This window comes from Jaculus jaculus, chromosome 13 (assembly GCF_020740685.1).
Source record: "Jaculus jaculus isolate mJacJac1 chromosome 13, mJacJac1.mat.Y.cur, whole genome shotgun sequence".
In the NCBI taxonomy this organism is placed as follows: Eukaryota; Metazoa; Chordata; class Mammalia; order Rodentia; family Dipodidae; genus Jaculus; species Jaculus jaculus.
Window position 1 is genome coordinate 37,169,856 of NC_059114.1, and position 27,885 is coordinate 37,197,740.

At 43.8% G+C, this 27,885-nt stretch overlaps 1 protein-coding gene across 1 annotated transcript in view; it reads left to right on the forward strand.

The window, feature by feature from the left end:
• Nucleotides 1-2,367: 2,367 nt before the first annotated feature.
• The window catches only part of Ppp2r2b (protein phosphatase 2 regulatory subunit Bbeta), a 480,227-nt gene continuing 454,709 nt past the window's right edge, over nucleotides 2,368-27,885 (forward strand). Inside the window, exon 1 of the mRNA XM_004664733.3 lies at nucleotides 2,368-2,611. Coding sequence (XP_004664790.1) covers nucleotides 2,533-2,611 — 79 coding nt within the window. The 5' untranslated portion in view covers nucleotides 2,368-2,532. The remainder of the gene's footprint in view (nucleotides 2,612-27,885) is intronic.

Sequence of the window (27,885 nt, forward strand, 5' to 3'; positions counted from 1 at the left end):
GTAATGATAATAAAATTTATGAAGCACTTACAAGGTGCTAAATCCTTTGTAGGACCCATCTTAATCACTCTCACAGTCCTGTATGGGATTCGACCACTATCCTTATTGACATTCCATGAGGTTTCACAATGTTAAGAAAGTTGGTGCTGAGGAGATGGCTCAGCAGGTAAAATGCTTGCTGCATAAGCATGAGGGCCTGGTTTCAATCCTCAACACCCACATAAAAAGGCAGGTGTGGCATGTACTCCTGTGACTCCAGTTCTATGGGAGCAGAGACAATATTATCACCAGGACTCACTGACCAGCTAGTCTGACCCAAAACAGCAGCTTCAGATTCAGTGAAAGACTCCAGCTCAAGGAAACACAGAGGAGCAATAGGGGACGCCCAAAGCTCTCTGTGGTCCCCACATGTGCACACATGCATCATCGCACACACATGCATGCATAACACATCCCACATCACACAGACTACATACATATGCCAAAAATTAAAAATAATAAATAAACATTTAAAAAGATAGTTGCCATGATCACACAAGGAGTCAGTCCACATCAAAGGCAAGATCAATTCCTCCCTATCTAACCTCAGTTCCACCCTTTTAACCGCACTCAACACTCAGCAACTCTTGGATTGATAGCCACAGAAACTCAGGTCAACCACAACAATAATGATATAGTTTATTAATTGCCTATAATGTGTTATATGTTTCAAAGTTACTGTCTCTCTTCTTTCAAGAATACTTGAGGCAAGCCTGACTATGGTTCCCATTTTGTTGATGGAGAAACTGACACTCACAGGTGTTAAAGTTTGGCTCATATCTCCCCAAGATTAAGTGAATGTGCTGGGATTCAAATGTGTGTCAAGTGTCCTCAAAACCCACATTCTGCCCACTGCTGGTCAGAAGTTAGATGTGAAGTGTCTCCTAGGAAGTTTCCTGGACATACCCCTCCATTCTGCATTGAGGGAACAAACCGGATCACCTAAGCATTGTTAAACAGCACCTTCCTGGAGATGGTTTACTTTGCTAGGCCCTCAGTCTGAAAAGGTCTTAAGATGATCTTAGGACTAAGTAACCTGGCTTTTCAGGTTAGGATAGCCCAGGAATGAGAGATAAGGCAGATCCATTTGCATTATCATTTTTGGCTGTACACTTTAATTGCTTGGTGAGTTTTCTCTCCAGCACAATCACATTCATTCTATAGTAACTTCAAAGTTTTTGTAAAATGGAGAGCCCGTGAGTCTTTAAAACTATTCTGAGATTGTGAAGAAGAGACATTTTTCTTTTAAATCTTATTTTTTAAAACCCTACTCAGGAGAATATTTGTTTTATTTTATTGGCTATATCATTCCCTTGTGTCTCTTTGAATGCAGCACAGAGGTCACTGGCCTTTCTCTTAGTCATACACAATAATGCTTTTGACAGAACTTATGAATCCCAAGCAGAAGCCCTGTGCTTGCTTGCTTTCCAGTGACAAGCTTCCCAATGTCATTTCATTTCACAGGCCCAAAGCAAGCCAATCCCCATCCTAAACTGCTTGTATTTGGTGATGGGTCATGCCCTTTAAAAATCCTCTTTCTCTGTCTCCCTCTCCTCTTTCTTCATCCCTTCCTTCATCTCTCTGAGAATTTTGTTAAAATTATGTAATCCCTGGAGTCAACTGACTTTCTCTGTTTTTATGTGATCAAGAGCCATGAGCTGGTGAAGGGTGTGTTCCCTTGGACTTGTATCATTGTATCCCTTGTATCATGGCTTTGTTTGTATAGAGGAAAACTCAGAACTAAGTTACTGCTTCAGTGCTAGGGCTGGCAGGAGAAAGAGAAAGAAAAGCAATCACTGTGTACAGAATCTGTCTGTGGTAGCCCTTGTAACTGACTGCTCACCCAGCTTTTGGCTTTACCTAAATGATAAATGACCCTATTGTTTGGGCTTTAGTATTTAAAAAAAAAAGAACTAAATCTAGATTAAGCAAGGACAGAGACCCATTTCATTGCACTGTACTTTAATATTCCTGAGATCCATGGCTATCACGGGTGGCTCCTTTTAACAGCCATCTCCCTCCAGGGTGGAACACTGTGCTGTCTTTGTTTCATCTGATTTTCAGCTAAATAGAGATGGTCACTTATCCTCATGACTCCTGTACCCTGCTGGATTTCTGTTGCTAAAAGAAACTGAGCACACACGGGAAAAGGTAGAGATTTCAGACAGAGCTTTTCAGCGTGTGTTTACAGGCAGGACTGGCTTACTCAGCAATCCTGCTCTGAGGAGCTCCAGCCAATGAAGAGGCTCTATCCCGGCTTGCTTGGGGGCTTCTGAGTTTGAGCTGCATGCAGAAATGTAAGGCAGTGCTTGCTGACGCTGATGGCAAAATGGGACCCGGCTCCAGTTATTCCTTGGGCTTCCCAGCTTTGCAGATCTGGGAGAGAACCTACATAAACATATTGGTGATGTAGCCAGCTTTGAAGGCCGAGAGAATCCTTATGGATTCAGGAGACTGGTTTTTCATTTAGAATTTTATTTTTTTATTTGGAAGATGAAATGCTTCTCTCGTTACCTGCCTTACATCTTCAGACCTCCGAACACCATTCTCTCTTCCAGCTGCCACACAGAAGGTACAGACCAGACAGGGAGAGTGTCTGGGTGGGTGGGACAAAGTGGGCTGGTGTGTGACTTCCCACAGGTTCTGCTGATGCTGCTTTCTGGAGCTACTAGCTAACTGTCATTCCTGGCAAAACCTTGTATCCGACAGACCCAAATCTGCTCCAAAAATCAGCCTGTCTGCTTCAAGAAAAGGGGAATGTTTTTCTAAGAGCAGGGTAACATTGCAAAGGTGATCTCAAAGCTGAAAGCTGATTTGAAAATAATTCAGAAATGTTTTGCAATTTTCCCTTGTTTCATTTAACATGCAAACAAGTCAATGTAACTACTGCTAAGAAAAAAAAATCTAGTCAATGTTGCCACACACATTTATTCAGTCTGTTTGTCACTGTCTGTTTAATAACTTGGTGCATGCCCAAGAAAGCAATTAGCAAAATAGAATTAGCTTAGCCTATGACTGTGGAGTGTTGTCTGTTGGACTGGTATACTTAGAGTCTGTACTCAGGTTGCAGAGCAGTAAGAATAAGCTGATCTTTAGTACTTGCTGGGAATTTGCTTTATGTGGCTCATAAATGAATGCTCTGAAGGGAGAATAGGCTGAGCCTTGGACACAGTCCCTAGTCCCGTTTCTGTCAGAACCCACTCTGCTTCTAGGCTGATACCACTTGCACATGTGGGTGTGTGCTCTTCATGTGCACGTGTGTGTGCCTTGTAAACATTCTGGCCATTCCTCCTTGACTAAGCACTGTAGGCTTCAATATTTCTCAAGTAAGAAGATGCTGGAGCATCTTCGAGAGGTGATTGATTTGCTTCTTTAGATCTGACATGTTCTTAGAAAAAAAAATCATAATTTCATGACAAGCAACTACCTGGGCATTTAGCTATAGGGATTGTCCTACAATGGCACTCTGTTGAAGAGGGCAGTAAATGGAGAGATACCAACTCTAACTGGGGTCCAACCACTGTGCTCCAGATTAAAGTGAGCAACCAGACTGTCCGCAGACCCACGCATGTTCATCCTCAGAGTTGGAGCCTGGGATTGAGGCCTGTGTGGATGAAGTGAGAGGAGCATACTTCACTGAATGAAGTGACTTCTCAGTCATTACCCACAGGAACAGGGAGTAGGTGTTTGTGAAGACCTTTGAGTTGAGACTGAGAATGACACTTTCATTGATATCATGATATTTCATAGATTTTACTGTTTTGATGACATTTTTTTAAGTATTGGTAGCTAAAAATGATCTATTGAAGAACTTTTTCTTTCTGATGGGGAAAAACCTAATAACCTCCTGTATATGTGGTGGTGAGGGGAATAACAGGAGCAAAATCTCCAGAACTTTCCAAATGCAAAAGACTTAAAGTCACATGAGAAGCTGCCTAGATAGCTTTCCTGTTTCTGATTGGTCTTCTACTCTTCTCCTCTCAGCTTACTCTGAAACCCAAACTCTTGGTGTCTCCTGTTGCTGTTTTGCAAATTATAGTCAAACTAAATATTCTGATCATGTGGACAAAAACACAACAAAAATGTTTTTCAAAGTTTTTAAAATAAAACTTAATATTAAATTTCATTAGTGCTTTATCTCCGAATAAACAGCTCTGCTTCACTCACTATCAGCAACTTCAGGAGTGGAGAGAGAGGAGCATGTATTTAAGTGTGTTGGAAATCTAATGATTAAGACAATCAATAAGTATCTATCAAGATATCATCAAGGATGAGGCCCTGGGGCATAGTGGAAAGATGTGAGTCACAGTCTCAAGGCAAGCTGGGCTGAAACACTTAATTACTCTGAGCCCAATTTCTTCTGTAACATGGAAATGGAAAGACCACCTCCCTCCTGTGGAGGTTGAGAATGAAATGTGACCACTAAAGAATGCTCTTCATGATGCTCAGCTCATGATAGGAGCTATCTGCTTTACAGCACAATCTGTGGCTTTCTCAAACACATCATTGTGTCACCCCAAAGTAGTTACTTCATTTAAAGTTTGAGAAGAACATGCCAGAATGACTCCAAGTTTATCTTTTTTATCTCTCTCTCTTTATCTCTCCTTTCTGTTATGGCTCTCACTCATTCTGTAGTGTAACCTGGCCTTGAACTCAGAGCAATCCCTCAACATGCCCCATGCTGGGATTAAAGGGGATACCACCCAGTTTGGCTTTATGTATGTTTCTTTTTTAGCAACCATGTAATTCTGCACATGATTCTATTCTGGAAAAGTTACAGCTATGAGCCTCACATTTGGTTTAATTGAAAAAGCAAAGAATGAATAATTTGTGAATAACCCTATGAAAGGCAAATAAATACAAATGACCCTAAAGTCTCCTTAGGAGTAATTCTAGAACAATTTAAAAGCAACACTAATTCCTGGGTTTCTCAGTGGACCCAGATACACAATACAGAGCATTGTATTGTGAAGACTTGGGTTGTCTTCCTGGCTTTGCTTTGACACTGTCTATTTGGTACAGGACAATCAGGGGCTTGTGCTCCAACGTCTGCCACATGCCTGCAGAATGATACTACTTGGTTATTTAACCTCTCTGAGCCTCAATTTCAAATTTGCAAAGAAATACATCCAGAAAGCCATACATGAATGTTAACAACAGTAATAACAGTGATCACTGAATGTACTAGTCTAAGGACTTGTCTAAGCATATTATATATGGTGACACATTCATAAGGAGAGTTAAACAACTAATATGGGCTTCACAAATTCTAGTTCTTTTGCCTCCCCTTCCATCAGTCCTGAATCTCAAGCCTGTTTGGTTATCTGTTAGATGAAGATTTGGTTTTCCGTACATTTGTGTGAATGATTTTTTTTAAGTATGATCATTTTACTACCCTTCCCTGCTACTCCTCCAAACACAAATACATGCTCATTTAAAGTCTCTGTTCTGTCACTTGCCTGATATCCCTCCCTGCCTGCTCTTAACCATTTCCATCTAGCCTGGCCTCCTGCCATGAAAGCCATTGCTCATTCCTCCACACTCCCCTGCAACCAAAGACTTATATGGAGCTGTGCTCTCCCTTGGCCATATAGTGTCATTACTCTAGCCTTCAGCTCAGCTCCAGCTAGGATGCTATCCCTGAGTTCTTCACTTCAATCATTGTGAATAAACAGTCAGGGTATTTTGTTAATGTCTGTCTCCCTGCTACATTAATCTTCTCCTTTCTGTACCTCCAGCACCATGATAGTATGGTGCATAGTAGCCACTGGGTGAATTCTCATTGAGTGAGAGGATGGCAGATACCAAGTGCATATAGCATGGATAAAATGTAAAATTGTATGTGGAACATTTCACAGAGCACCAATATTTGCATAAAAAGGTTATCTTGATCATCATAGGTTGAAAAATATTCTGTAGACACACTTGAAGATAGATTTTATCACAATGTTCTTCTGTAACTTGAAATAAGAGGATAGAAACAGAAATGGGCACAACCAAATAATACTGATGCTTGACCAAGGTTTTGAGACAGGTGGACTATGTTCCTCTGTGGACCTCATTAGTGGATCACTTAACTTCCATCCTCTTGGTAGAAGGTCCACCCAGAATAATGGCTTCAGGATTGGGAAACAAAACTCCAAAAGAAGCTGTTCAAAGCAGGGTGCATATAAGATGATAAGGAAACCTCATAGGAGTGGTAGAGCCAGTGAAGCAAAAGGAACTTGCTGACACTTTTTGTAGGCCCAAACTTGGCAACAGATACTGGAGGGCTTTCTGCTTATGTAAGCAATCATGGGTATTTCTGCTCCTAAGGGGACAAAGGAAAAGTCTCTGTATGTGGTCCTGCTTTTCCCTGAATTGTTTTTGTCACATTTCCATGTGCAAACGCCCACTCATCCTTAAAAACTGATCTAAATTAAGTCTTTCTATGAAGACTCTTTCAAGAACACCAAAGATGGAGGTTTAGTGAGTCACACAAACCACAACCACAATGAGGAAGCAACAAGAACATCCAGCCACCAGGAAGCCTGGTGCCCCAGCTAGGTGCCCAAGGCTATGTCTGGAGTCTCTCCCTCCTCGCAACAGCCACTTATACTACATCGCAGTATTTCCATGTTAGGCATGAGGAATTAGCTGAGTCACAGCTTATCAAAGTATCAGAGCCACCCAAATCTGAGTGCCACATCAGAAGTCCAGACCTTCTCATTGCTCTGCACAGCAACTTTCTGATTGATGTGAGGACCTTCTGAGTACATGGAACTGATTCACTTATGAGTCTGTCTGAGGATGGCCAGGATCTACCTAGTACAGGAATTCTGCCCCATTCATACTCCATCTTTCCCTCCTGAGTAAATACTCAAGACATCCTTGATCAGTGAAGGACTGAATGGGAGAGTAACAGAACATATTCTCCATGTTATGTCAGTAAAGGTTCCTTTCCAGGAGGAAACACCTGGAAACAGTGTCTACTATTGATATCCAAAGGCAGACTTGCTGGGAGTCTCTTATACACACATGAATATGCTTTTTTCTAACTATTATGTCATGTGAAATAGGGCTGGCTCAGTGGTTGAAGGCACTTACTTGGAAATCCTGGTGGCACAGGTTTGATTGCCTAGTGCCTACATAAAGCCAGATGCACAAAGTGGTTCATGCATTTGGAGTTTGTTTGCATATTCTCTCTCGCTCCCCCTGTCGCTCAAGTAAATAAATAAAAATATGTAAAAAAATAAGTGAAATATATGGTGCACAGTATGTTTACATAGATGTAAATATCTGTCTCACAACAATCCTATGAGGTAAATGCTGTTATTGTTTTATAGCTGAGTAACTTGTCTGAGACCCATTCCTGTTAGGAACAAAAGTTAGGATGATAACCTATGTAGTCTGGTTCCAGGATGCTTACATAGAATGAATCCATTACTGCATTTTTGTCTGTCTCATATTTACAAAATTCTTATTTTTCATGTTTCTTCTCTTCTTTTCTCTTCTCGATCTCTCCCACAGATTTAGAACCAACCTACACTTCAGAGCCTACATCAAATGCAACTCCACCCACAGCTTTCCATGACTACTCATTTTCTCATCAATCTTTCTCATCTTCATAAATACACACCTACATTAAAGACTTTGTGTTATATTCTCCATAACATGGAAATAATAATACCTCTATCACAGAGGTTTTATTAATAATAAGTAAGGCAAGATCTCGCATTGATATTGCTTTATATTCTAAATGTATTTTTAAACTTTTGTAGATGCTCTCACCTAAGTCTGATCCTCCATTGTGGGATGATCTAATCCTCTCTCTTCTTCTCCAAGCCTGTCATACCTGCATGCATTCCCACTCTCTAGTGCTACTAGTGCTAAGTTTTCCTGTATACAAGGTCTTTTTTTTTTTTTTTCAGTCTATGTGTGTGCTGGAAATTATCTCATCCACCTCATCTCATGAGCCTGTGTTTTCCTTCAGCCACTGTGCCAACTCCTGTTCACTTTTCCAAACATCAACAAAAAACTGCTTTGTAGCACTCACTGTTGCCCCTTCTTTTCTCTTCTCATCCCTCAAGATAGCTTTTTTGAGTGTTACCCAGCTTTTGCCAGACTCCTCTGACAGCACTGACACTTCTACCTTCTCTTGTTTAGCCCTCAGGGCTTACCTTTCTGTTGCCCTTTTCCATACTGCCCAGCCCTTCTCACACTCCCCAGATGGTTCCCAGCTGCTTGCCAAACAATTCTACATGGATGTGTAATGCTGCTCTCACAACAGAAGCAATTTCTCCTCTGAAAAAAAACAAACAAACCTGTTTGTCTAGCATTCTTATCTAACTTAAGACATAAGAGAACTCCTAGTTATTCCAGCCAAAACAACCCTTAGAGCCATCTCCAATTTCCTTCTTTATCTCATATCCATCTTCCAATTCTATAGCAAATCACTCTGGGCTTAGCATCCTAAAAATAACCAGAATTCAATCATGTTTTATCACATCTATCACTCACTCTGATGTTTCTTCATCAGAGAATCCTTTCCTTGCCTCCTATATGGAGTCAATGAGCTTCAATCCTTCAATCTCTCTTGCTGCTCTCTCTCTCTCCCTCCCTCTCTCTCTCTCTCTCTCTGTCTCTCTCTCTCTCTCTCTCTCTCTCTCTCCACAGTCTCCTTGTTATTTTGTCCTGCTTTTATTTTGTTTTGCCTCATAGCACTTATCTTGCTGTACATGTTATAAATCAATTAGCAAATTTATTGCTGGTTTTTCTACAGTCTATAGCAAAGACTGTGCTGCTCAGTCTGAATCCCCAGGTCTCCACACCTAGTACAGTTCTTATAACATAGTTACTTTGTAACAGGCATTTGTGTGTTTTATAAATACAAATGAATAGCTATATAATCTTAGTAAGAAAGTAGAAAACCTGGGCTCTAAAATCATACAACCCTGAATTCTAGTCTATATACTGATGATAACTTGTGAGACTTTCAGATAGTCAACTGATGTATTTCCTTCTATACCAATAACATACCAACATTTTGTTATGAAGATAAAAAATGATGTTGTAAAACACCTACCTAGTTGTTTAAGGTTTCCAAGATGAATCATGTGAATCAGAGGTGGGAACCAAACATTAATCAAAGTAGAGAGATGTACTAAAAACTCAAGGGAAGAGTTCTAGGAGGAAAAGATTGCTCAGCTGGGTTCTCTGAAATGACAGACTAAAGTCCTGAAACTGAAGGACAGTTGTTTGTGGTCAAGGTGTTCAGAGGTGTCTGGCAGGAAAGTGGCTTCCCTGGGAATTATCAAGGTTATTGTCATTGTCCTAGAAACTCTGTGAAACTCTGTTAAGAATGTGTTTGCTCCGAGGTAACGGTGAATTTACTTCAAGACTTTGTATTTGTATTGACTAAAATATCTACCCAATAGAAACTCAGTTTCTTGGACATTAATTGTGTTATCTATAAAAAGGATAAAAATCGGGCATAGATGAAACAGTTGTGGACTAGAGAGATGGCTCATTGGTTAAGGCACTTACTTGAAAAGCCTTATGACCCAGGTTAAATTTCCCAGTACCCACACAAAGCCAGATGTACAGGATGGTACATGCATCTTGAGTTCATTTGCAATGGCTAGAGGCCCTGGTGTACCCATTCTACTCCCCACCCCACTTTCTCTTTCTTTCCACCTCCCTTCTCTATATCTCTTTCCTTGCAAATCAATAATATTAAAACAGTTGCATTGGTAAACACATTTCATTCATAACAAGCATGCAGTGCGTTACCCAATGCCAATAAGGACAAAAATATATCTGGCAATATTAATCCTCTTTGTGTTAGCAAAGACCTCAGAAATTGATTTTTTTAATTATTTATTTATTCATTTATTTGAGAGGGACAGAGAGAGAAAGAGGCAGATACAGAGAGAGAGAGAGAGAGAGAGAGAGAGAGAATGGGCACGCCAGGGCTTCCAGCAAACGAACTCCAGACACTTGCGCCCCCTTGTGCATCTGGCTAACATGGGTTCTGGGTAATTGAGCCTCGAACTGGGGTCCTTAGGCTTCACAGACAAGCACTTAACCACTAAGCCATCTCTCCAGCCCCAGAAATTGATTCTTGACCTATGCACTTTAATACAGGGTGGTGATAGAAAGAATCCAGCCCAGCAGTCCTAGATTCAGGTCCTCTTCTAACACTCACGCCCCTCCAGAAACTGATTAGTTCTGTGCATGAGAGCCCACTGGGGATACATGAAATCCTAATTGCTATGGTTTATATTTTAAATGCCCCCCAAAGGCCTATGTGTTAAAAGATTGTTCCCCTACCTAGGCACGATTGGAAAATAGTAGAACCAGTAAAAGATAGGACCTTTAGACAGGTTTCCGATAACTTGAGTGTGGCTTTGAAGGGGATAATGGAACACCAGCTCCTTTCAATTCCTCCATGTTGCTCCCTAATTTTCCAGGAGTTGACACTATGATGGGCTATGCCTCTGCAGACCCCAAAACAATAGGACTACTAGCTCATAGATTGAAACTGCTAAGACTATGAATCCAAACCACCTTTTGCTCTTTATAAGTCAGTTGTGGCAGATATTTGTTATAATAATAGAAAGCTTTGAAAGTGAAAATACTGAGGGAGGACTGTGGAAATGAAGCATTTATTTGGAAACACCTCTGGCCTTGGGATCCCATAAAAACTAAAGTTCCATTTGTGATAATGCTATTTGTCCTCTATGTGTCTGTTTTTTTTTTTTTTTCAACTTTAAAATAGAAGAAAGAATTATTCCCTTCATGTTTGCTGTTAAGACAGATGATGCTGCATGGAATGCACCAGGTAGGTACCTAGGAGATGGTGCCTTTGTTTCCTCCAAGGGTTTCTCTGTCCAGATCTTTCCAGAGACGCTGCTGAGCTGATCTGTTTTGTATACTCTGAGTTCTCTCCACTTCACCATGCTCCCATTCAAAGAAGCTTCTGTTTTCCCTTTTGATTCTTCCAAACGACTGGCTTTTACTGGTGTTTGTCTCTACCATACACTGGCCCTCACTGCTGTGATTTGTGTTTCTGTATCCATATTTTCTTGTGTCCTTAGGCCTTTCCTTCACTGGGACTCAATTTTATAAATCTAATAGAAAAATCACAGGCAGTGAAATCATTGTCATCATTAGAAAGGCTGCCACATTAGTTTTCTGAGTCATTGTTTCTTCACAAGCAGATTGAGCTGTGAAGAAAGATGGCTGAGATGGCCAAGACCTTTGTCTTCACATGTGTCTGGAAAGGCAGTGAACAGGAAAAGCAAAAAGGAGGCTAAAAAAATGTGTGGCTTCCAAGATGTGCATGAGCATAGTCTGCCTGGATCCTGTTGTTGGTACATGGAATGTCACTGTTCTGAAAATGTTGCAGCAAATACTCTCCTTGCAAGAGAAGTCCCTCATTTACTCTCTCACTCATTCAGCAAATATAAACAAATGTATAAAAGAACACTTCTGTAATGTGTTAGGTTCCACCTGGTGAAGTGGTACCTGCCATTATTGGAGCCAATTAACTGAACTGTATGATGGAAAGGAGTATTGTTAGAACAAGGCCTACTGCAGCTTTATCAGGTATGCACAGGAAAATCAGGATGGCTACCCTGAGGAGGTGTCACTAGACTAAGATCTGAAGGATGCATAGAGCTTAGTGTGGTAGAATGAGAGAGAGTTTTCCATATCAACAGAGACCTGAGGTGAATCAAGAATGAAGGAAAGGGCTTGAGTGTGGCTAAGTGGCAGAACACTTGCCTGAGACCTTGGGTTCTATCCCCTGCACTGCAGGAAAAAGAAAAAGATTAAAGGAAAGACTGGGACACAGAAACCAAGGAGGTGGGGAATGAGACCCTAGAGTCACGTGATCTCACATGTCTCTATGACTTGAGCTCTGGAGTTTGGTCTTAAGCCAAAGAGCAATAGGAATTATGTCAGGGTATAATTTTTAGAAAACACTGGTCATATTTGCAGTATAAGAAGATTTGAACATCTTTGTGACTGTGTGAAAAGAACAGAAGGACTAAGGTGGTTGGATATACTTTAAAGAGTGTGGCATACAAAAGAGAAATATGCAAGCCCTACAGAGTCCTTACTGTTTCACCGGAGAAGGTCAACTCGGAGATGTTCTGTGTATGCATCCTCAAGTCCCTGGGTTTCTATCTGTGTTTGAGAAGAGAGTCTTTGGAACATGGAAACCTGTCCACTGTCATGGCATCCAGGCAGAGGCATTTCTATTCTCAGTGAGCACACTGCTTAAAAGAGGCAGTAAACATTCCACATGGGAGAGAGTTTGCTCCTCTAAGATGGCATTTGCAAAGCATGATATTTAGAAGAAAAGGGAAGGCTGTCTTAAGACTGTATCACTAAGAATGTTTTCATATCATGTTTATTCAGCAAGATATAGCTGCTGCATAAAAGGCTCTAGATAGAATTACTTGTATGCTTGGCTGGATAAATTAAAAAATAAACACCAAAGTGGGCTGTCAAGGGAGAGTGGACCAAAAGTCAGTCTTGTAAGCAAATATTAGAAGTCATGTCTTTTCTTAATTATCAGACTCTCTTTTCATGGTTCTATGACACAGATGACAGAATGTTCAGTCATGGGTGGGAACCCCAAATCTATATTCACGTAGAAGCTTGATACTGAGGACAGTGAATGTTAATGCAACCTTTGACTAAAAGCAACATAAGACAGACAAAGAGAGAGAGAGATAAAGAGAGAGGTTGGGGGGTGGAGAAAACCAGGCTTCAGGCTACGTACTTCTGTGCCACGGGGTAGAGTTTCTACTCAGGAGAGATCTTAGTCCCTCCAGGCAAACCTCACCACACCACTGAATCCCTTCTGAGTATTCTTGATCAGATAGTGACAGAGAGCTCCTTCAGCCTCTAGCCTGACCCTTCTACTTCCGGACAATGCTGATGACTCATAGGCCTTTACATTGGGCTGGTATCTGTTTCTTGGAACCACCAAATTAGAAATTTCTTCCACATGACATCATATATATAGGGCATTTTCTCAGCCTAAAGATTTCAATTTTTTTTATTAGCCTTCAGTCAGGGTGATATTGTAGAAGCATTTAGGTGTCTAACTCTTTCAATGTATTTGCTTATTTTTGACTTTTTAAATATATTATATTTTTAATTATTAGAAAGAGAGAGAATGGGCACATCAGGGCCTCTAGCCACTGCAAACAAACTCCAGATGCATGTGCCACCATATGCATCTTGCTTATGTGGGTTCTGGGGAATCAAACCTGGGTCCTTGGGCTTCACAGGCAAATGCCTAGCCACTAGGCCATCTCTACAGCCCATATTGGCTCACTTTGTTAGTTACTTTTGACATTGCTGTAACCAAATACCTAATAAGAAGTAACTCAAGGGATGAGGCTTTATTTTGGCTTACACTTGAAGGAGGGTGCAATCTATTGTGGCAGAAAAGCTTGGTGACAGGAGCATGAGGCAGGTGGGCATTTGGCATCCATAGGAAGTGAAGGAATCCCGGGAGGGGGACCCCACGCACTGCCCAGTTATGGCAACACCCCAAATCACTCACAAGAAGCGGTCTTGATGCAAACTGCAAGAGGATTTTATTCCAAGCACGCTGGGGCCCACAGTCGTACACCGCACAGGGGTAGAGGACTGCAGAGCCCCGAATGCAGGAACAGGACAGTTTTTATAGGGTTTCTAACAAAGCCTGTGCATTAGACCAATCATTTTTTAATATCAGGAGCCTGCAAGGTGTTAGCCAGTCAGTTTGTGCCACCCCATAGTTTCTAAGCCAATTAGTTTATGACCTTGGTGGTCAGCATTTGCGCAGGTCCTTGGGTGGGAGTAGCAGTGGTACCAGCCTCCTATGACCTTGGAGGTCAGCCTTTGCTCAATTCCTTAGGTAGGGGTAGCAGAGTATGGTTTGAGGCAGGCTGCTACAGCTTATGGTGCGAGCTACTAAGGCTTACAGTGTGGGCTATTAAGGCTTATAGTGTAAGGCTTATAGTGCAGGCTATTTACAGAAACCAAATAAGTGGTTCACTTCATTACTCATTTCCCATCCTTGAGGGCTATCTCATGCCCTTTTTACCTAGTTTTATATTAGGAGCGGGCTCTGATATAATGAGAAGAGGGATTCTTTACTTGCTTCCAACAGAGAGTAAAGCCTGGAGTTTGAGGTATGCAGGGGGCCTGCTTAAGCTCCCCTTGGAGCGTGATAGTATTTCTGAGCTTCTGAATTCTTGGGCCTTTCATTTCCCACTTTTTATCTTGTTAATAGTTCTAATCCTAGAACTTGGAAGGACTAAATGTAATCTTCCTCTCTGCCCTGAAGGCCCTTATATTGTTGTCTAAGCATCATGATCTGGACCGCACTCACTCGTTCTCTAACAAAAGTAAAAATCTTATTAAGTATGCAAGGCCCAACTGAAAGCATCAGGAGCAAAACCATTAAGGGTCCCATCAGGGTGGAAAGCAGAGTAGTCATCCAGGAGTACTTGTTAAACCATCCCTCAAACCATCCTTGGTCAGTTTCCCTCTCCCTTTGACGTTTTTCTAGTCTTTCCCTGAGTTTGCTCATGGAGTCTCTGATAGCTCCTGAGTGATCTACATAGAAGCAACATTCTTCCTTTAAGGCTGCACATAATCCGCCTTCTTTTAGGAACAGGAGGTCTAATCCCCTCCGGTTTTGTAAGACCACTTTAGATAAGGAGGTCAGGGACTCCTCTAGATTACTAACAGAATTCTCTAAAGCTTGGAGATCCTCATTTATGACAGCATGTAGTTCACCAAGCCCTCTTTCTAATTGTTGTGGTCCCAAGACCAGGGCTGTGGTCCCTGTCCCCACACCGGTGGCTATCCCTAAGCCAAGTATGACTGCTAGGGTAAGGGTTACAGGCTCCCTTTTGGATTGGGTGGGATGATAGTCATATTCATCAATGACTACTTCTTCAGGATGGTAGTAAACCCGGGGGACAAGCTGGACCATTATACAGAAATTTTTGGATGGGTTAAAAACTGAAGTAGAAACACAGGGAGTTAGCCCAGTATCACATGCCCACCACCTGTTATACCCTGGCACTAGATATTGGTTGTCTGAAGTCTGACTATAGGTCAGAGTAACATTACAAAGATGTTGGTGGGACGGGGGGGTGGGGCCTTTCCTATACATGCCCCCCTTCCTGAGACCTTGGGGAGAGTCAACTTGTTTTTGGTCCCCCATGAACACCGGCTATCATGTTCTTTAGTTATATTAAACTCCCCCATAGTTGCCATCCCCTCATAGTAGGCTGGTCCTGAGGATAAACAAAGCCAGCAGGCAGAGGTAATGTTGGGGTTGGTGGCATTTATGGCCAGGAAGGCCCCTTGGATTAGGTTAAAGAGCCTCTGTCCTGTCCCGTGTGGGGCTTCTGAGAGTGGGCTAGTCAAAGGGGTTCTAGCAGTCATTATGTGATGGGTCTTGGCTGCCACTGTGGGTGGGAGCTTGGGTAATGCCACTTTAGGGGGTCCCTGTTCTACTAGAACTTTATTAGGTCCTACTGCTCTTGGGGTGGGAGGCTCTATCTTAAGTCGTAGAGTAAAGGTTAGGCCCTTATCCCATCCTGTCATATAAAACCTGAGTCCCCAAGTTTTTCCTTTTATCCAGTCTCGGGACTCTCGACCCTGGGGGGTGAAAGAGATGCTGAGGGGAACTGCTTCTTTCCCATCTAATCCTTCCTGCACAGTAATCAGGTCCCAGGAGGAAACTGGGTGCCAGTAGGTATCGCCTGTAGTTTCACAACCCCAGTATTTACAGTAGAACTGTTTTATCCCTCCACAACTTCGTTTAGAAGTTCGGGGGCAGACATAAAATGGAGTATGCTGCATCTTACGTTGGGCTGGCCCAGAGCTGCACCCCGGGTTGTCTGCCATGTATTGGCCTTGGGAGATGACCCCTTGCGTGAGTGCCCGCTTAGCCACATGACAGTGGACTTCTCTAGAGACCTCCTCCGGGGTGAGCTCTGGGATATCCCAAAATTCTACCCCGGCTACCAGGGCACATATGTCTGGGGTCAGGACAGGCCACCAAGTCCAGGGGGGCGCTTTCCTAGTTGCAGTCCATATTATATCCCCCGTTTGAGAAAGCACTTGTCAAGTCAACTTTTGGGGGGCATGGGGATTGGAGGCATCACCTAGCTGGAGGAGAAACCACACGGCGAAGCCTAAGTTTAAGGGGATTATCTGTTCTCTCGGCTTGCCATTCGGGGCCCGGTGGGGAGCAGGCTTGACGTGAGATGCATGGATCCAGGTGGGTATTCCTTCAACTTTCATGGCCATTGGAGTGGTCAGTAGGACGAGGTAGGGGCCCTTCCACCGAGTCTCAAGGTTTCCTGCACGGTGACGTCTGACATAGACCGAATCTCCCACCTGGAAGCGATGTGGGACCTGTAAGTCTCCTTCTTCTGAGTAAGCCTCCCGGAGTCGCTTCCACGCTCGTTGTCTCACCCACTCGAGCACCTTGAGCCTAGAGAACAAAGGCTGGGAAAGCGGCACATCAATACCATGTATAGAGGTTATTTCTACCAGTGGAGGAGGCCCCCCATATAGCAATTCATAGGGGGTCACTCCAAATTGTCCGGGTGTGTTTCTGACCCTAAAGAGCACAAAGGGTAGGAGAGCTATCCAATCATTAGCGTCAGTCTCTGGAGTCAATTTGGTGAGGGTCTCTTTAATGGTTCTATTTATCCTTTCTACCTGTCCTGAGCTTTGGGGTCTGTATGCACAATGTAATTTCCAATCAATCCCCAATATTTTGGCCAGTCCCTGACTTACCTGGGCAACAAAGGCTGGACCGTTGTCTGATCCTATTACCTTGGGTATCCCAAATCTTGGGAAAATTTCTTCCAGTATTTTCTTAGTCACCACGGTTGAGGTTTCTTTCTTGGTAGGATAAGCCTCTACCCATCCTGAAAAAGTGTCTACAAAAACTAGTAAATACTTATTACCATACTTAGCTGGTTTTACCTCAGTGAAGTCCACTTTCCAGTGAGCACCTGGGCTGTCTCTCCTTAGCCTCTTCCCAGGAGGCATTCTTGAGGGATTAGCATTGACCATCTGGCACGGTACACAATGCTTGACTACTGAGCCAGCTATCTCTGGCAACCTCAGAATATGGTAAGGAGATGTCTGTAGCAGTTTTTGTAGATGTTTGGCCCCCAGATGGGTTAGGCAGTGTATTTGTTGAACGTACTCTAGTCCCTTTGCTTGAGGTAGAATCTCTTTTCCCTCTGAGGTAAAACAGGCCCTCTCTGGAGTTTCAGAGAACTGGCCTAACTTTCTAACTTCTTGCCAGTCATCTGGGGTACATCATTGCTCACTTTTTTGGTTTTTTAGCTTTTCTATTATGGGCAGAAGGTTGACCCCCTGGGCAGCCTGCTTGGCCACTTGGTCAGCTATCTGGTTTCCTTTGGAGATAAAATCTTTGGCTTTCTGGTGGCCAGGGCAATGCATAATGGCCAGTCTTTTGGGTAGATGTAGAGCTTCTAGCAAACTTAGAATGTCTTCTTTGTTTTTAATTTCTTTCCCTGCTGAAGTAAGTAGCCCTCTCTGTTTGTAGATGGCCCCGTGTACGTGTGCAGTAGCAAAAGCATACCTGCTGTCCGTGTAGATATTCACAGACTTTCCTTTAGCTAGTCGTAATGCCTGTGTGAGGGACATGAGTTCAGCCTTTTGTGCTGAAGTTCCTTCTGGCAGACTGCTGGCCCAGACTGTTCGTGTTCCATCTACTATCGCCGCCCCAGCCATCCTCTTACCTTCTACAATTGTAACTGCTTCCATCTGTGAACCAGGTTAATGTTCCTCCAGTCAGTGGGATATCTGTGAGATCCTTTCAGATCCCAGTTTCCTCAACCAGCAGTTGATGACAGTCATGAGTCACTGTCTCATCAGTTTCTTCAGGCAGAAGAGTAGAGGGGTTGAGGATGGCAGGCGGGGCAAACGTTATCCTGTCGGTGAGGAGCAGGCTCTGGTAGTGAGTCATACGGGTGTTAGTCATCCATCGGTCTGGGGGCTGCTGGATAATGCTCTCCAGGGCATGGGGGGCAATGACAGTTATCCTCTGCCCTAGAGTTAGTTTATCAGCATCTTTGATCAACGTGGACGCTGCCGCTATGGCTTTTAGACATATAGGCCATCCATTAGCCACGGGGTCAAGTTTCTTTGATAGGTAGGCAACGGGTCTTCTCCATGGCCCTAAGGATTGGGTTAGGACTCCCCGGGATATCCCCTTATGCTCATCTACGTAAAGGGTGAATGGTTTAGTCACATCAAGGAGGGCTAGGGCAGGCGCACTTAATAGTGCCTTCTTAACGGCATCAAATGCCCCCTGGTGTTCAGAGGTCCAAATGAATTTTCCTTTCTCTTTAGTTAGTGGATAGAGGGGGGCTGCTAGGGTTGCAAGCCCTGCCCCTCCACCTTCAGAGTTACCCTGGGCTCGGGGAGGGGCTCCGAGCCCCGTCCTCCCTAGTCTTCAACTTTTCCAAGGGTTAGGACCTTAGGTCTTTTGCTGTTCTTCTTAGGGCAGTCTCTTGCCCAGTGTCCTTTCTCCTTGCAACAGGCACATTGATCTCTATCAAGTTGGGTCCTGTTGCCCAGGTTCCCTATCTGCCTAGGGCCTGTCCTAAACTTTTGAATATTTCACTCCCTTTCTCCTTTTTTTTTTTACCACTGTGGCCAGGATCCTGGTCAGATTTTTCTCTTGTCATCTATTGCGCCTATCCTCCCTTTCTTCTCTCTCTTTCTCACATCTCTCTTCACGTTCTTCTCTCTCTCTTTCTCTCCTTTGCTCCTCTTCCTCTTCTGTCTCCCTTTCGTAATATACCTTTCTGTCTCTTTTACTAAATCATGCAGCTCAGCTTCCTGTAATCCTTCCAATCTCTGAAGTTTCTTTCTGATATAAGGAGCTGACTGTCCTATGAAAGCTAATGTTACTGAGCCTTTTTGAATCTCAGAGGTGGGGTCAAAGGGTGTGAACCTCCTAAATGCTTCCATGAGCCTCTCAAGAAACACTGAGGGAGAATCCGTTGGCCCCTGCATCACCTCTCTCACCTTGGCCAAATTGGTGGGCCTTCTGGAGGCACCTCGGAGACCTGCCACCAGAGCCTGGCAATAGATTTTTAAGCTCTCCCTACCTTCAGCCGTATTGTGGTCCCAAACAGGGCGAGTCAGAGGGAACCCCATGTCTATCGCATGCTGCAGCTGCATGGGCCGCCCGTCAGCCCCAGGGACATTTTTTCTGGCCTCTATTAAAATTCTCTCTCGTTCCTTGGTTGTGAAGAGTGTCTGCAACAGCTGTTGGCAATCATCCCAGGTAGGCTGATGAGAAAACATAAGAGACTCCATCAGCCTCGTGAGGCATTGGGGTTCCTCTGAAAAAAGGGGGGTGGTTAGCTTTCCAGTTATAAAGATCTGCAGAGGAAAAAGGCCAATATTGGAGGGGTTGTAGTTGGTCCCCCAGCATGGGAGAACCTGCCTCGCATAGCGGCAGTGTTACAATTCCATTTGCTCCCTCCGGGATAGCATCTCTCCGGCTCCGCATCCTTTCAGCCGGCCCTCCCATTTCCAGGGGCTTGGGAGGGGCGGAGGGAGGAAGCTGGGCAAGCTGGGAGGCGGAGGCTCGGGAGGGGCGAGGGGCAGAGGCTTGGGAAGGGTGGAGGGCGGAGTTTCGGGAGGGGCGAGAGGCCCTCTTTCAGCTCCTGGGACTAGGTAAGGGGGGGAGGGGCAAACTGAGTCTCCGGCCAAGCTGGAGGCTCTTTGATCTCAGGATAGATGCGAGGGGGAGGTCTGGCTCCCTCAGGAGAGGGCTTTTTGCATTTTTGAGAGTCAGGACTCTGGAGCTTGAGTTCCTGGGTTTATTCAGCCACGGCCTGACCCACGGTGGGGAGTTGTCCATCAAATCCTTCCAGGTGAGGATATAAGCCTCTTGGTTGGGACGGGAGCCTGGTCCATTCTGAAAAATAATATCTATAACAGCCAGAATAGTCTCAGAATTAAAGGTTCCTTCTGATGGCCATCCGACCTCATAAGTTGGCCACTCAGAGGCACAAAGCGTTTGTCAGGGTCTCCTTCTAACCTCAACTGACAAATTATGGGCTCTATATTTAACTTCAGTCCAATGGTCAAGAGTCAAGCTAAGGGGCGTTGTCACCGTCTGTCCCATTTTAGAACTATAGACAAAGACACAAAGAACAACAACAACACACACAACTGAGACTAACAAATCCAGACACCAGTGACCCGTCTGCGTCTTCCACAAGCAGGCAAAAGAATCGGACGGCTGTGAAGGAGGAAGCTTCCGCTCTAACAACAGTACTCGGTCCTCTGACCGACAGTAGGAGACCACCAGGCATCCCTGGCTCTCCTCATCTCCCAGGGCGTCCCTGAGGGTGGCAGCCTGTGATCCTCCTAGCACGTCTGCTGATCACGGTCCTCTGGTCCTTTACGGCCCTAGAGGACGGCTGCAAATCAAACCAAGCCAAAAGCGTGCATCCCAGAAACCAGATACTCAGAACGAAAACACCGGCTGGCACACACTCACTCCAGAGGGGGCCCCCCTTACCTCCAAGTCGGTTCTCAAGTGTGTGTGGGGGGGGGCCCTTCACATCCGGGAGAGCCCCCAATTGAAGGAATCCTGGGAGGGGGACCCCACGCTCTGCCCAGTTATGGCAACACCCCAAATCACTCACAAGAAGCGGTCTTGATGCAAACTGCAAGAGGATTTTATTCCAAGCACGCTGGGGCCCACAGTCATACACCACATAGGGGTAGAGGACTGCAGAGCCCCGAATGCAGGAACGGAACAGTTTTTATAGGGTTTCTAACAAAGCCTGTGCATTAGACCAATCATTTTTTAATATCAGGAGCCTGCAAGGTGTTAGCCAGTCAGTTTGTGCCACCCCATAGTTTCTAAGCCAATTAGTTTATAACCTTGGTGGTCAGCATTTGCGCAGGTCCTTGGGTGGGAGTAGCAGAGTGTGGTACCAGCCTCCTATGACCTTGGAGGTCAGCCTTTGCGCAATTCCTTAGGTAGGGGTAGCAGAGTATGGTATCAGCCTCCTATGACCTTGGTGGTCTGAGGCAGGCTGCTACAGCTTATGGTGCGAGCTACTAAGGCTTACAGTGTGGGCTATTAAGGCTTATAGTGTAAGGCTTATAGTGCAGGCTATTTACAGAAACCAAATAAGTGGTTCACTTCATTACTCATTTCCCATCCTTGAGGGCTATCTCATGCCCTTTTTACCTAGTTTTATATTAGGAGCGGGCTCTGATATAATGAGAAGAGGGATTCTTTACTTGCTTCCAACAGAGAGTAAAGCCTGGAGTTTGAGGTATGCAGGGGGCCTGCTTAAGCTCCCCTTGGAGCGTGATGTATTTCTGAGCTTCTGAATTCTTGGGTCTTTCAGAAGCAGGGAGAGACAAGGAGTGGGACCAGGCTATCAAGCCTCAAGGCTCACCCAGGGTACTACCTCGAGCAAGATTCTGCCCACTAAAGGTTCCACAACTTTCTGAAACAGTGCCACCAGTTGGGGGTCAAGTGTTCTGAGCCTCTGGAAGACATTTCACATTTAAATCTCAGCATTTGTGGTTTAACTTTTATTGCCCCTGACTGATAGTTATGCATACTAAGGTAACTTACCCCAGCCACATAGCCAGCAGGCAGCAGAAATGGTATTTAAATCCAGGGCAGCCAGCCTTAGGCTTTGTTGTCACATCTCCAGCGTGGATGAAGCCTTGCTATCATGGTCTTACATATTAACCTCCAGCATTTTCCCTAGCCAACTGCCTGCCTTTAACTAAGCCTCCATTTCTTTATCCATAAGATGATGATATTCATAAACTCTACCTAGGTATTGTTGAGAAATTAAGTAAAACAATGTACATAAAGCAGCAACACTGTGTCTAACATGTACTGAGTACTCAGGAAAGACTGGTTGGACAAATCAATGTGAGAAGAAAGAAGAGAAGCCTCTCTGGCTCTGCTGTCATGCATGAAGTGGTTAGGGCTATCATCATAGAAGACTAGGCTTTTGGTGTCTAAGCTAACATTTGTTCCTTCATAGTTATGGGGGCTGGAAGAACAAGACCTACAGAGGTCTTCCTTTCTACCGTACATGGCTACCTTCACCCTGTGGGATTTTCTCTATGTGTGGACACTCCTGGTCTCTTCTTGGCTTCTTAAAGACCCCAGCCTATTGGATGAGCACCCACCTTTTGGTTATTTACCCTTGATTACCACCTTAGAGCCCATTCTCACAGCACCAGGGATTCCAGCTTTTACCTATGGATTTAGAAAGTGTCACACGTCAGTCTGTAACACTGGGCATAGCCATTTTCTGGCCCTTTGCACCCATTCTCAAGCAAAACATTTTAGTTCACCCTCATATTCCCATCCAAGTTCAGAAAGTCACATCATACCTGTAGACTAGAACTAGCAGAAAAGTATTGTTTTTAATTCCAATGCTCCAGAGGCTGAGACAGGAGGATCATGAGTTAGAATCAACCCTGGGCTACAGAAACCTTATCTTAATTTTGTTTTTTTTTTAAAGTAGGAGAAAAGAGAATGTAGAATGTCACCGCAAGTCATTGTTCCATCCCTACCAATCTATTCTCAGCCGTGTTCTGTCACCTAGAAATAAAGCAGACAAGCAACAGGGCAGAAGCCATTCAGATGGTGTAATGTCTGTCCCAGCCACGGCCTGTCAGTGGTTTCCCATTTATCCAAGAAAATGGAGAGTCTGTCCATGCCCTGTGAAGTCCTGGGTGACCTGCCTGCCTACCACCACCCTCTCCACTCACTGGCCTCCAGCTTTACTGGCTCCAGACTGTTCTGCCAGCATGCCCAGACTCTCCCTCCTTAAGGCCTTTGTCCTTGCTGCTCCTCTGAACAGAATCCTCCTCCCAGTGTTGCATGGTTCTTTCCTTCATTTCTGCTAAGTCTTTGCACAAAAGTCATCCTGTAAAGAGGGCTTCCTACCTTATCTAAGAGAGTGTTCCTCCCCATTACTTTTTGTTTTTGTTTCACTTCCTTCCTCTCACTGGACCATCAGCTCCATGAGAACACACTTGGTGCTTTTGTTCATTGTATCTGTCACATAGGTGGTCAGTGTACTCTTTTGAACAGGTAAAGCAATAATTATAATTACAGAACAAGTAAGCAGGGTTACAAGTTTATGCCTGCCCTCTATGACAACAGTTTCCAATGTTAGCTTGCATATGTATGAACAATCAAGTGCTTGATTTAAAATGCAGGTTTGGGGGAGCTAAATCTCCCCATCCCCTGTTAAAATTCTAATACAGTAGATCCTGAGCAGAGCCCAGAAACCTAAATTTTAAGAAGTATCCTGAAGCCTTTTGAGGAGGGAATCCTAAGCACCATACTTCAAGAAATACTAGCTTGGTGAAGAAGAAAGTGACATGATTAACATTTACAGTGTCTAGTCCAGGGTGGGAAAACCAAGGGGTTAGATTAGCATTAGGGGATTGACAGTGTAGAGAAGAGGGTGGTATGATGCTCCCAAGTACTCTGGTCTTTGTGTAGCTTGAGAGAGCATAGCTGAGGACCTGCTAAAGAAAGGACTTTCAAGGTCAACTCTGAAGCCAACAGGCAATGTTAATTTCCTCCCTTGCCTGTGTGCAGAGCAGTTTTCTGCAGGACTGCTGTGTCCTTGAGTAGAGGACCAACTCCATTTATCCTAGGCAATTCTCATCACACTCAGTGGCTGGATGGTTTAGTCTACCATCCATCCCGCAGGAATAGGATGCATTGCCTAAACCACATGGCTCATCAATGTAAAGTGCTGGCATTGAACCCAGCCTGTAGAGCTCACTGAGAAGGTTCTGCTCTTCACCCCCATGGAGAGTGGTTTGACTCTTCCTCACAGTCCTGTGACCATCTTGCAGCAATGCACAGAGCTGAGTAAAATCTCTACTTAGAGGGAAAAACTCTCAGATATGTTTTAAGGAAACTTCCCCTCCCACTGCTGGCATGCGTCTTGATAAGCCTTCAGGAGAGAACCAGCCCGGAGCTACTTTTAAATAGCTGAGCAAGGTTTGTGCAATGCACTATTATCTTACAAGTTTATAAAGGAAGCTCATCTTTCCTTGAAATTAGGTCTATTAATACAGAGAGAATATATTAAGCCTTCCAGAATCTTCTTCTATGTGCTGCCTTATTCACACTGGGAACCTTTGGAGCCCCTTAAGCTAAGTCATGGGCCAACCTGCCTATAGCTCCAAGCTGGGGATTTGTAACAGTCAGATATTATCTGAACTAGTTTCCTTGCATTCTCTCCTGCTCTGGTCTCAAGCATGACATTGTGCCAACATGAATTTTTTCCTGTCTGACTAACGCGGTTCAGCTTGCTGCCCCTGCCAGAAGCAGCCTCATCTAAATGTACTTGATTTGTACTCATTTCTAATCTTCTGTTTGGAAGTTATATTTTTTTTCTCCTATTCTGATAAATACAAGCTGAAATGAAAAGTGAAAGTGGTCCTGGATATGTGAAAATGGGGCCAAAGCTTTACTTTACTTACAGTTTTCTATTGATTCTCAGCTAGGCCTTTGGCACCATACAGAACTGATTATTTGATCCAGCGCTATCAATCACTTCACAGACTCTGAGTTGATCACTGTTGGAGCTTCTGGTGATACCCCACCTTCAATTAAAGAACCAGTGCCGAGCAAGACCTCCCTTACCACATGGGAGTAGAAAAGTTCACTTCTGCTCTAATAAAATTTGGCTTCTTTAAAAAATACCCAGGAGTGGCATTTGGTAGGTCTATTTTTAAGTTTTTGAGGACCCTCCAGACTGGTGTCTATAATGACTGGACCAGTTTGCATGCATGCCTGCAGAGTATAAGGGTTCCATTTTTTCCACATCTGTGATGATATATTCTAATTACCAACATGACAGGAACTAGAATCATCAGTGAGGGATTATATAGACTAGGTCAGCTTACGGACATGTCTGTGAGGGTTACTGAATGTGGGAAGACCAAGCTGAAACTGTAGGTGGCACCATTCCATGGCCTGGAGTCCTGGACAAAGAAAGGACAGAGCTGGTTGAGAACTAGCGCTCCTTCTTCTCTGCTTCCTCGCTGTGCTGAATACCAGCTGCCTCAAGCTCCTATCACCAGGCTTTCCCTGCCATGATGAACTCAAGCTTGGAACCACAAGCTGAAATTAGTATTTCCCCCTTTAAGTTGCTTTTAGTCAGGTATTTTTGTCCCAGCAAGATGTTGACTGATACAGTGTCCTAGTTAGCATTTGTTGTCATTTGTTCTCTTAATATCAAATGTTCTTGAAGACCCTGTGCTGTACCAGGCAGAGATAAGGCCTAAGAAATTTCAGTGAAGAAAGTAGGCACTGTGCCTGAGCCCATGGTGCTTCCACAGAGGGACCAGAGAACAGTAGGGAATATCATTCATGTGAAACTCAAAAATGAGATGAGGGCTGGGGAGAACAAGGAAAATGGACAACAAGCAGGAGAGAGTGGCTAAGGGATGGTGAGGTAGGAATGAGGTAGACAGGAATCCCTCAATGGAGAGATTCATTTGAGATGAGACTTGACTTGTAAGAAAGAGCCAGCCTCCAAAAGAGCATGGGGAAAGGTATCCAAAGCTATGGACATGAGCTAGGGACAAGCACAAAGGGCCAGACACTGGAATAAATTTGAGGTAGCCAAAAAACAGAAAGATTTGTAGTGGATACTATGCCTTTCTGTTGGAGAGTTTATAGTTTTACTTTTAGAAATTAAAAATCACTTTCAATATTTAAACCCTTATGCTTCATTATACTTTTCAAAAAAGTAGTATATCTCAGTAGTTGAAAACTTGAGTTTAGATTCTAGAGACAGTGACTTACTTCTGTCAGGGAATAGTTTTGTCATAGATTCTTAGATTCACATAAGGACTTCTCCCCTCTGAATTACTTTAAGAAACTCCCTGAATCTTTCTGTGCCTAATTGGCCATAAAGGGATAAGAATATTTCCAACACATCTTGTGATAAATTGAGCTAAAGAGTTTAACACACATGAAAAAGACTATGGCATTCCCTAAACTCACTCATCTCCTCTAGAATTTTGCTTTTCTCAATCCTTTGATTCCACGTGTCACTTGCTGGACATTTTTCTTTGTGTTTGTTTGTTTGGGACTTTTTTTGGGGGGTGGTATTTTTGTGTTTTTTTTTGTTTTTTTTTTTGTTTTTTTTTGAGGTAGTGTCTTGCTCTAGCCCAGGCTAACCTGGAATTCACTATGCAGTCCCAGGGTAGCCTTGAAGTCACAGCAATCCTCCTACCTCTGCCTCCCAAGTGATGCGATTAAAGGCGTGTGCCACCATGGGGTGGGGAGGTATTTTTTTTTTATTTTGTTTTTCAAGGTAGGCTCTCGATCTAGTACAGGCTGACCTGGAATTCACTCTGTATTCTAAGGCTGGCCTCAAACTCATGGTGATCCTCCTACCTCTGCCTCCAGGGTGCTGGAATTAAAGGTGTGCACCACCATGCCTGGCATATTTCCTTTTTATAAAGAAATAGAAAAGTATACATAAAGCTTTATAGTTTGAGTATACCCTTGAAATGTTTAATTTAATAGAGGGAAACCCCCCTACAATCATCATTAAATTGCTTGTGGGCTATGGGCATTGTTTTCTCCAGGGGAGTTTATCGTGTTCATAGGTAGTATTCACTATCATGTCATTTCTCCCTTTCCTGTTTTTTTTTAATAACATGTATCACCACCAGGCATGTTATAGGTTTTTTTACTTGTTGTTTAGCCTATGAAAATATAAACTTTGGTTGGGTGTGGTGACACATGCCTTTATTCCCAGCACTCAGGAGGCAGAGGTAGATGAATCACTATGAATTCAAAGCCACCCTGAGACTACATAGTGAATTCCAGGTCAGCCTTGGGTAGATAGCAAGACCCTACCTTGAAAAACACACATACACACGTGTGTGTGTGTGTGTGTGTGTGTGTGTGTGTGTGTGTGTTCTGAGAATAGCAACTTGTTTGCTTTATTCCAGGAACTATTCCCATTTCTTTTTCAGTGTTCAAATACTAGAGCTCAGTAAATTCTCACTGGTTGAATGTCTTATACACCCCTGAAACTATAGCAGGCAATAGGTTTCCTAGTAGGTGAAAGAAGCTCAGGTCTAAAAATATCCCATAGTATAGTCTGAGTGTCCAGCATCTCAGTGATGCAGAACAGCAACAATTTACAGAAAGGATTTTATCCAGTGAACACACATTCACTTAACACATGTTTCTCAGGCCTTGACTTCATGTCAGGCAGCATAGTAGATGTGGTGTACAACAGCAACGAAAACGGGACTCCTGCCCTCAGGGGAGTAGAGTCTTATGGATGACCACTCTAATCCTCATGAGAGTATCTCACCAGCAGCCTGAGAAACATCATTCTTTCATATGAATCTGAAGACTAGAACCTAAAGAATAAAATAAAGCTTGGCAATGTGCCTGTGAGTGGGAAGTCAGGAAATGCTCTTCCCAGTCTGACTCACCCATCCTCGTACCATGCTTAGGATAACATTGGCTCTCAGTGCCATTCTCATTTGGCAGATGGTATCCATGTACATGTACCTACTGTCCATGATGGCTCCTTTCTCAGCCAACACATGTATATGATGATGCACATGCACACACACACACACAACCCAAGTGTGAAACTCTTAGCACAAAAACCCTTCCCAATGCATTGGAAATAAGACCCTAGGCAAGTGACACAAGGATCACAAGGCAGACAGGAAAAGCAAGTTGCTCATCTTCAAGCCTCTTTGAAGCAGCAATATTACACC